Source organism: Peromyscus californicus, unplaced genomic scaffold (assembly GCF_007827085.1).
Source record: "Peromyscus californicus insignis strain IS unplaced genomic scaffold, ASM782708v3 Scaffold_12__1_contigs__length_115047231, whole genome shotgun sequence".
Classification (NCBI taxonomy): Eukaryota; Metazoa; Chordata; class Mammalia; order Rodentia; family Cricetidae; genus Peromyscus; species Peromyscus californicus.
In genome coordinates this window covers 85,548,869-85,559,817 of record NW_026294413.1, presented here as the reverse complement: position 1 = coordinate 85,559,817, position 10,949 = coordinate 85,548,869, and the positions used below count along the sequence as shown (strand labels likewise).

The window sequence follows — 10,949 nt, the reverse complement described above, 5'->3', positions numbered from 1 at the left end:
AGCCTCGTGTTCTTTCTTCCAACATTTGTTTAGAAATCTCGACAGAAACATGGTTTTTCTTCATTATTTCCCCATAAATGTCTGTGTCACTTGACAAGACTAGGTTGAGAGTTGCCAGGTATGGAATTCTGTTCTCAAAACTTTAATACATTTATTCATCTGTATATTTATATGTGTGTTTGCACACATGTGCCAGAACATGGTTATCGGTCAATGGACAAGTTGCAGCCATTAGTTCTCTGCTCTCACCATGTTCATCCCAGGGTCATACTCAGGAGTTCTGTGAATTCCCTTTCTCTGGTTGGTGTATAGACTGCTCACAGCTAAGAGGAATGTGGATGACAACAGAAGGCAATGATAGTGACCTGGACCAAATTTGAATCATTCAGAACATGTCATCCTCATTAGAGGAGTCTGTTAGCATCAGTGAGGCACGGGCAAGCCATAGACACTGTCTTGACATTCACAACAATGTATGGGCTCTTGGAGAGAATAAGAAAGAGACATTAAATGTTAGTGAGGCATCTCTTGAAGATGTGTTGAGGCATTTGGGGAGTAACAAAGGTTAGCAAATCTACAAATTCAAGATGACCACATTCTCTTAATCTGTTTTTCTCATAATGATTTGATATATATTTCTATGGTTCCTTGTTGCCAAACTAAAATAAGAAAAAGTCCAAAATCACTCGAATGAACATATAGTAATATATTGATATGAGTGCATCAGATGGAGATATTCTAGCATATATGAGAAATGGGAAGACAGTCGTCTTAGTTTCAGTGGGTCAAGACCTGGCACCCCCCAACTACATGCAACTCAGAGAACAATTTCTGGTAGATTTTTTTTATTCTTTCTATTAATAAGGTGGGTCCCAGGGATAGAAATGCATGTCTCCAGGCTTGTCTGCATTACCTTTAACTGCTTAGACATTTTCCAGTCCATCATCAAAGCCACAGATTTTAATAAGCTACTTATCTCTGTATATGATCTCTGTGTATATCTATCCTACTTTGGAAATATTTATCCTCAAAATGAATGTTTGTCACAGTTAACGAAGGGCAAAAATCGGAATTGGTAGAATTTTAAAGCTTCTACGATAACTAAGAGTTTGATGTATTTCACTTCATAGGATGTAACAGGGTGAATTTTCCATCCCCGTCATAAATAATGTACTAATTTTGAACCTAACATATTGCACATGCTAGGGAAGTATTCTGTCTCCAAGTTGTATTCCTGGCTTGTAACTCCATTCATCTGCTACAGCTACTACAGGGCAGACATCAAGATGAGCTTTAACTGTTAATTTAGCCCTCATAAGAATGACCATGTGAGTAGCTGACAGAATGCTTTGAAGACTAGGCATGTTTATCTGAGATAGAAGAAGCACCCCAGTCCACATAACACACTCTACACAGTTTAGTATGAGAAAGTAAACTGTAATCTCCCTCCACAAACACAAGGAGAAGAAACCGTGTTAATCTATCTGTAGCATTTATTAAAAGAAACAAAGCTATACTGAGGATTCACATGGAAGTAAGGCATGACTGAACACAGGCTCCTTCCCAATAATGGAAAGATGGACAGGGAGACACATGCTGCAGTTCAGTGACTGATAATGCAGGATGAATGAAGTCTCAGCTGGTCCCAGTGTGTCTGCAGGTATTATGTCAGAGTCAGTGAAGAATGAGAAAGTGACCGATGAAAGGGAGGAACTGAAGTGAACCACCTGCTTCTCTGGCTTTAGAGATCTTAAAAGCTATGGTTTGAGAGAAACAGACTTGAATTTACAAGGATAATTGCTTCACATATTAACTCTCTAACTTACTGTGAGTCTCAGCTCAGATCCATTCCAGGAGAACTTCAGAAGAATAAAGCCCACATCTGAAAGAAACCTTTCCTCAATACACTGTGACTTCTGCTGTGGTGAAAGTGTAGCATCAACCATCCCTCTCCCTTTCAAGCCTTGCAGAGATACACTCTCTGCCAGAGGCATGTGGCTTTTGCTGCAGATACCATCCACCCAGACAAATGTGAAGTTTCCACTTAACACTGCTTAGCTGGTGCATCACAGGTATATCTTACCCCATCTCCATCCCCAGGCGGGTCTTAAAAGTCTGCATTTCATCTGATGGGCCTACTCTGCATTGTCATCTAAATGAGAGGTGACATATTCTGCTCCAACTCAGACTTAAGAGATGCTGAGCGATGATCCTGAACCCGGGAGCACTCTGCTTGAATGCCTGGCATCCCAAGTAATCTCCTATGCCTACCGCATGGTCCTGTCCCTACAGTTCTCCAGAAATATCTCTCTTCGGTTAGGTGTAATCCAGTCCAAGTAATGCACTAGAGAGGCTAGAAGGACAAAATTCAAGTGCAGGGACTGGAGAGATCACTCATTCTTTAAGAGGATGTGTAGCTCTCCCAGAGGACCCAGAAATCAGCTAATAATCTTCTGTGACTCCAGTTCCATGTGGAATCCATTGCCCTTTCTGGCTTCAGTGCAAACTGATTGCTTGTGGTGCATAGAAAACAGGCACAATACCCATATACATAAATACAAGTAAATGAATCTCAAAGATTTCCATGCAAAATGAATAGTCAAGGCAACAGCACATTCAAAAGACCACATCTCAATATGTCTAGAAGGTTACTACCCCTGCATTGCCACTGTCATTGGTGCTGTATTTCAGGAAAGGAAAGGGAGATATCTATAGGTTTCCTCATTTCTTCTACACTCCTGTAACAAATGTTCTCACTTCCTGAGATGCATTAGAAAACATAGGTGTATTTCTGAAAAATTTGATATGAATGATCACGTCATGAACATGTGTTTATCTATTCTCCGTTTTTTGAAGTAGCTAGACATGTGAAGTCAGGTGTTTTATATGGATCTTTTTTCCACCATGAAGTGGATATTCATGGAGTAGTCCATGCGATTCACACCCAAGATACCATCTTGGTTTGTAACCCTGTCTAGCCGAGAACTCACAGTGTAGCCTAAGCCTCCTGGGACTTTGAGAGATCCACCTCTGTCTGTTGAGTTCTAATGTTACAGGAGTGTGACACCACACCTGACTACAAAGCTACATTCAGAATGAAGAGAATGTGCCAGGTTTATCTGTCCCCTATGGGAGAACTTACCCTGTTGGAGGAGGGCAGGAGGGATGGAGGGGAAGATGAGAGGGAGAGGGAGGAGCAATGAGAGGTGGATCTTTGGTTGGTAAGTAAATTCAATAAAAAATTTAAAGAAAAGAATGAAGAGTTGGAAAATATTTTTTATTTGTGAAATTAGAGCAATTTAACTGAATAGGGCCTTAAAGGGGTGCTTAGTATATCCAGTGTATAGCTTTAGCAAAATATAAAATCAAAGAAAGAACAAAGAACCAAAAAAATAAAAAAACAGCAAACAAAACAAAGAACAACAAAACCTAAATTCATGCAAACCCCAAAACAAACCAAAACTATTTACATAAGAAGCTTTCTCTTCATGCAGATGTCCTACATTCTGTGGCTGGCTTTGGAAACAAGTTGGAAGACAACCCTGAATTGAAATAACCTCTTCAAGACATGTGTGTTCATGCCACTTTGGGGCTTCTAGGTTAAGTCCTTGCCAAAGTTGATCTTATGCCATGTTGGCCACTATATGATTCTGTCTGCCAACATGTGTCTGTGTGCCCATTCAAGAGCAAAAAATGACACGGGGAGCATCTGTTACCAAAAGACATAACAGCTCATGGTGACATCCTTCCTAAATCATCTCTCAGAACAATTCACTTCACCATCACCTGGGAATGAAATTGAGTAGTTCCCACACTGGACTGGAGTAATTATGATGCTTCCTTGTTGTGGTCTGTGTGGATAGCAGCATGACATCAACACAGTCTCTGTTGACATATCTTCCTCCACATATGAAGGGCTCAACACTCAGTCAGCTACCAAAAGTTTGTAGCAATAAACTTTCAGAGTAACTATGAGTGGAAACATATTCTCTCTCCATGTTGTTGTGGCCCTCACTGGGGACACTTGCTGGTAGATGTCAGCTTTTTCTGCATAACTCTTGGTGTTTATTTTTTTGAATCTCAAGCATCTTCTTGATGGTTTCTTTATTCCATAACTAGTGAGTCAACAGACTCATGGATCAGATTATGGATGGATGACCTTCAGGGCAGATGATATTTGCCTCACTGGTGATTTCACAACTAGTAGTAGTACATGTCTTGTTCTGAGGAGGCCTTGATCATAGAGTGGAGAATGTCAGGGTTTCTAGTTGACTATGGATTCCTTCAGCCTCCTCAGTTCTCATAAAGGGTGCTGTGAGAGAAGAAAAGTCAATCAGATCTGCCTTGCTTGATCACTAGCTAGATAAATTCAGGGCCTATTCACACATAGGAAACCAGAATCAAGGAAGAACTCCACCCCACAAATGCCGTGTTGCTGGGGATGGGATGTCATGATGGCTCACTTGCTTATGACACTTAGTGCTCCTGCTGCAGCAGCTCTGTCGGCAGGAGGCTCTCATCCTGAGCTGTGGATTGTTCCAGCTCATGTTGGAGATTTTCTGACCTAGAGGAGGAAGTTAGTAAGGGCAGAGTCCTGGTGGGGATCCACCATGTCACCCGTCATTCAGTGATATTACAAAAACTCAATTGTGCTGGACAGTCAACACTGATCTTTGGCAGCAGTCATTGTATGTACACCTAAGGAATAAGTGTCACAGAATAGTTGGGCCTTGAATTATTTTCTGCCCTTAACAAGTATCAGATGTTGATATGAGTACTATATGTACTGTGCTCTAATGAGAAAGAACCAGATTTTTTCCTACAGTATAGAGACATCATTTAAATAAAAGGAGTAGCATACTAAAGTCATATATAATAGCACTGTGGAGATACACAGACTGTTCATGATAGTTTCTCATCAACTACCTCATTTTTTCTTGTCTAATTTCTGTTTCTTTGTAGGCAGTGTTACAATATGCATCTCTGGCTGACTAGATACATGTTCTAGGATGGCTACAAGAGTCCAGAGATTTCCTGCCTTTGCTCCCAAAGAGCTTGGATTAAAGACATGAACAATCACATACACCTGTCCTTATTCCTGATTTTAATTGATATTATTTTATTTTCCTCTCCATGTTGTACAATGCTGTCACAGGTTTGATAGAGAAAACCTTAAAATTCCAAGCTGTGTTTCTTCTTGTCTTTTTTAGAGGGATTACATGAGTAAGGGTGGTAAAGATCATGATGGGGATATCTACAGAAACAACTGAACCAAGCTCAAAAGAACTCAGGAAATTTAGACTGACAGTTGTGACCTTCTGCATATGGGTGACAGGTGTGGAGCTGGTTGTGTTTGAGGGGCCCCTGGCAATTTGATCAGGATCTATTCCTGGTGCATGAGCTGTCTTTCTGGATCCCATTACCTATGGTTGGACACCTTGCTCTTGCTTGATAAAGTGGGGAGGGACTTGCTCCTGCCTCAACATAATGTATCATGCTTAACTGTCCTACCATGGGAGAACTTACCCTGTTGGAGGAGGCGATGAAGGGTCAGGGAAGAAGGTGAGTGGGGAGTGGGAGGAGGGAAGAAAGGGGGATCTGTGGTTGGTATGTAAAATGAATAAAAAATAATTTTAAAAAGACCACCTCATTTTATATACATAGACTTAATACAACTTTGCACCCAGGTAATACACAAGATGGAGCCTGTCATGCTAGAGCAGTATTTCTTGAGCCATGTGTCTGAGAACATTGTCACTGCATGGTCTCTGTCAATAAACAAGAAGAGCTGTGTTATCCTTAGGCCTAGAGCTGGGAATCTACATCCTGACACTCTAGAGGAGTCTGTTCAACAACACTCGGTGAAGGTTCAGAGACATCTACCTGGGTTCATCCTGCCAATGACTAAACGTATTATATCCCCAGTACACTTTACATGGGAAATGCTCAAACAATGAAGACAGCCAGTGTGACATCAAATAGTGACAAGGGTGCAAATCTCATCCTACAGGTGCTAATACTGAATAAAAATGTAATTTCAGTCAGATATGGTGAGGCACACCTTTAAATCCCATCACTTGGGAGGCATAAGCAGTCAGAGCTCTGTGAGTTCAAGGAAAACCTGCTGAGAACATACCAGATTGATCAGAAGGGAGGAATGGGACACAAGTGTACAGACCCAGGGAGTATCAAACATATTGTTTGCTGGACAGAAGTTCTTGTTGACGGGACCAGCATAATACTCTGAGTTCTGAGTTGATCTACCCATGATTGGAGCAGGGAGTCTTGATGATAAGCAAAAGCCCACAAAGGACAGAGAGCCCTGGTACAGAAGACCCAATTGGCTCCATACCCCAACTTCAGCCTGCGTTCCTACCTCATCTGGGAGACAGTCAAATGATGCTGCAGCTTTATTGCCAGGTGTTTTTGCTCTGTAACCAGCTCCCTCTGCTTCAGCAAGCTCTGGAGTCTCTCTTCCATTCTTTGCTGCTCCTGTTCATTACAAGATTGTGTCCTTATTGGAGGGTTGAGTATAGTATAGTCAATACATTCTCACACATGTGCAAGCACACACACAGAATCTCAAGCGCTTATTGGTCAGTCAATCTCACGAAATTTCAAGCTCATGGGCACATGAGAAAGCCTGCTTGAAGTTCATAAGACAGAGACTGACAAAGTGAGAAACCCAGTGATCTCCTCTAGCTGTCATCCACATGAAATATGCACTGCACTCCCACATGCCTCTATTACACACACACACACACACACACACACACACACACACACACACACACACCACAGAGAGACAGAGAAAGGGGTGAAAACGAAAACAACAAAGTGATAGAGGAGCAGTTATCTTTAAAATAAGCACACCAGCCTTTAAGCAAAGTCCCAAAACTCAGCTTTCCATTCCTGGGAACTAAAATGGCCTACGAGGGCATACTCTTGAACTAGTGGAGATTGTTAGAGAAACTTTTACTCTTGAACTCAATTCTGTGTGTAGCAATCCTCCCATCATAATGACATGTAGCTGTGTGATGAGTGATTGACCTGTTTCTCCCCATTGACTACAGGTTCAAGAAGAGTATCAGGGATTGCATGCCAATGACCAAGATTCTCAGAGGAGACTCACTTCTCAGAAATACTAATGCACAAACACAGGATGAACAATTTTATGTCATGAAGTGGGTGGATGGATGGGTGTATGGATGAGGAAAGTGATGAGATAAAGCACAGGTGTCTGGATGGGTAGACTGGGTAAGTTTACATAAGTAAATGGTGCTGGACCTAACTGTGACCCAGCTCCCTGTCCCTACCTGCTGTTGCTGGTTGTGGAGGTCACTGATCTCTTCTTGATCCTTCCTGAGCACTTGCAAGTCACCCAAGTGGTGCTTCAGCACAACCCAATCCTCCAGTAGGTTCTCCTTCTCTTGCTTCAGCATATCCAATTTCTTTTTGAGCTGACTCTGCTCCATCAGGAGCCGGCTCTGCAGATCACTGGAAACACACTCCAAATGGTAAGACCAGGTCAGCCACCTCTGGTCACCCACAACACCATGCCTCAACATCCCAACCCTATCCCAGGTTCACAGGAAGATGTAAACAAGAACCTTCAACAGTAATGACAGTGGCACTCAAGGTCAAAAGCAGAGAACAGTTATTTCCTGCAAGAATCAAACTATTTCTGAACCCCCCCCAAAATAACAGAAATTCATGCACTTCCATAAACAAGAGGAGTATTCCACCTGTCCTAATCAGTCCACTGTCATGAGGAAACACCAGTAGGTAATGTGCAAGTACACCTGGGGAAGTAGGAGACCCAAAGGGTGCATAGATCCCGTTTCAGTCAGCTCCTGCCTGACAACCCTCTCCTGAGGACAATTGCTCATCTAACCAGTGGTTCTCAGTATGTGGGTTGTGCACCCTTTGGGATCTAAGGAGCCTTTCATAAGGGACACATATTAGATGGCCTATGTAGACATTTACATTAAAATTATTAACAGTAGCAAAATAAACTTAAGACAATGCTACAAAATAATTTTATGGTTTGGGGTTATAAAAACAATGAAGCAGCCGGGCGGTGGTGGCGCACGCCTTTAATCCCAGCACTCGGGAGGCAGAGCCAGGTGGATCTCTGTGAGTTCGAGGCCAGCCTGGGCTACCAAGTGAGTTCCAGGAAAGGCACAAAGCTACACAGAGAAACCCTGTCTCGAAAAACCAAAAAAAAAAAAAAAAACAAAAACAAAAAAACAAAAAAAAAAAAAAAACAATGAAGCAATGTATTAAAGTGTCACAGCATTAGGAAGGTTAATAACCACTGAACTGGAGGCTACTGAATGAAAATATGGTGCTTGGAAGAGCTAATACTCTCTTTAAATCTTAGCAAAACTGAGTAAAGGGGCATAAGTCCAAAGGCTGCTTGCCAATGCTGCTGGCTAAGAAGCAGAAAAACTAGAAGCACATCTGCAGACCCTGCAGTCCAGAGACAAAGAAAACTGGAGTTGGCTATTGTACAACAGTTGGGGTCCCTGCCAAGATAAGCACTTACAAAAGGAAGACTTTATCTTTGGTCAGCTCACTGAGCTTCTGTGAGGCCTCCAAATTCTCATTCTCAAACTTCTGCAGGTCTGACATGACCTGCTGGTGTTCCATTTTGAGCTTTTCCCAGAAAGGATTTGGCCTGTGGTAGGGCCTGGACCCAGAAGCAAAGAATTCCATGAATACAGGCCTCAAGGATCACATGAATTCAGTGTGTGTTATAATACTGGAATTAATAAGATGCCACATCCTGGCTCCTATGTACTGGGACCTCTGGCTGCTTAATACACTTGCTCTTCTGGTCCCAGGCCAGCAGAGTCAGGGTGTTAAGAGGGATGCAGATGGGACTGAATATGCTCCCTCAGGAGTCCTGCACAGCTTGCTATGGAGTTCCCACGAGATGGAGGAGAGGGAGAAAGAGAAAGAGAGAGAGAGAGAGAGAGAGAGAGAGAGAGAGAGAGAGAGAGAGAGAGAGAGAGAGAGAAATTGAGAGAGGGAAAGGGGATAAAATGCTCTCATTGAGATGACAAATTCATGCATGCAATTGTGTCATCTTAGAGAGGACCAAGAGCAGCAGACTTCAGTACCAGGCCTTGCTGCCACATATTAAGATGTGTTACAAAAACTCTCCAGCTGCTACTTGAAGCATCCAGCACACAATGTCTTCCCAGAAAAGTAAAAAAAAAAATAACAGCATTCTCACACTAGCCACCACTTGACAGGATCTCTCCAAATGCATGCTGGGAATTCACACACTACTGCTTCAATTCCTGAGTTATGTGATTCAGGCCACAGGCTCTGATTTTCATTTGGAGGAAGCAGAACAGTCTATGTCCCCATCTCACTCCTGCCCATGTGTCAGGTTTTGCTTCAGGGAAGCATTTAGAGAAATGGTGTTGGGCAAAGGGACACCCAACCTCCCAGAAGCCGGTTTCTTAGACAAAATAAACTAAGGGTTTAATTGTGGAACTGAGACAGTCACCATGGAGTTTGAAACAGTAAATACCTGTTGTCCAAGGATCCTTCAGTTACTAAGATGAGGCGATCTCTCAGATCATTGCGTTGGGCGGTCATCACCTGGAGCTGAGTGGTCAGGCTCTTCACCTTCTGCTTCACTTGCTTCTTTGTGAGGCTGGTTGGAGTGGGTGGTGGCTCCTTGGAGGTCCCTGTGGGTAGATGAATGAACACAAGTGAACGTGCATTGTGACAAGACATGAACAGGTCACCCTGAGACCTGAGAAGGTGTTTGAGAAAGGATGTAAGCAAGCAATTCAGTGACACCCTAAAGAATTTTGCCCTGGACTGAGATGCCCCCGCTGGGCATCTTAGGTCTCCCATCTCTGTGACAGGAGATAGGTGTCTCAGCCAGCTGATTTTCTCTGCTCCTTTAGCACATGTTTTGGGTAACTAAGGAGAGAGCCTCCTCAGGCTTATTAACAGCTCTGGACTCTGCATTCAACTTGGCTGCAGGGTTCACTAATCTGTGGCTTTCAAATGCAAGATAAAATTGACACAGTCCACAAGCACTCAGGTCATTAAAGATGCAAAAATATCCTGACAGGTCACTCTAAGCACTTGGCAAAAATGGAGAAGCCACACAGACCGAATATGTTCACCATCCTCACCAAGACGCCTCAGTGACAAAGGAGGGTGCATAGAGCTGGTTGGCTGTAAATAAATGAAGACACTGAGGTTGAAGTATATTGATGACCTGCTTTGCTGGGCACAGTTCACTTGAACCTCCTACCCTAATGCTGGCCTTTTTGTCCCCTCTCAACCCCAACCCTCCTGTAGGATTGACAGGCAAGAGCTCCCAGCACAACAGCTTTGGCCTTACTTGCTCCTGATTTCTGGGACAGACAAATTACTCTTCTGGAATCCTTGAATTTCAGGAGCCATGACAAGCAGGGAAGTCTAGTTGGTTCCCAGAGACTCCTACCTCCTGTGTTCCATTACTGGAAGATTCAGCTCAAGCCCACGTCTTGCAGGAACATCCCAATTTCCTGCCCACAACTTACTGTACCATCTTCTGGACCATTTCTTTCTTGACGGTTCACATTGGAATGGCTGAAGGCCAGCTTGTGTCTGCCTCTCTCTGGTTTCTCTTCCCTCTCCTCTCTCTCGACCCAATAAGGTCCTGAGTCTTCCCAACATGTTCATGGCTGAACTGTAAGGGCACTGAACCAACTGTCCAAAGGCAGTTGGTGTTGCTACAACACAGGTGACATCAGATAACATTCTAAAGTCTCCAGGATACAATAGAATGTCCAGGCATGAGACACCGCTGATGTCATGGGGAACTGACATTGCCTCCCTGCTAACCAGATCTCCTCATAACTCTTCACAAGTCAGGTTTCCAATTCTAGGAGTCTCTCCTGGGGCTCAAGAGAAATGCTTCAGTACCCTTTTGA

The 10,949-nt window shown here is 43.1% G+C and overlaps 1 protein-coding gene across 1 annotated transcript; it reads right to left on the bottom strand.

Moving 5' to 3' along the window:
- Positions 1 to 3,495: 3,495 nt before the first annotated feature.
- Positions 3,496 to 10,323, bottom strand: LOC128106973 (disks large homolog 5-like). The gene is made up of 5 exons (XM_052732340.1): positions 9,545 to 10,323; positions 8,549 to 8,692; positions 6,377 to 7,578; positions 4,464 to 4,564; positions 3,496 to 4,312 (listed from the first exon to the last, which is right to left on the bottom strand). The coding sequence occupies exons 1-3, from the start codon at positions 9,874 to 9,876 to the stop codon at positions 7,173 to 7,175; spliced, it is 882 nt and encodes a 293-aa protein (XP_052588300.1). The 5' UTR covers positions 9,877 to 10,323; the 3' UTR covers positions 3,496 to 4,312; positions 4,464 to 4,564; positions 6,377 to 7,172.
- Positions 10,324 to 10,949: the final 626 nt, after the last annotated feature.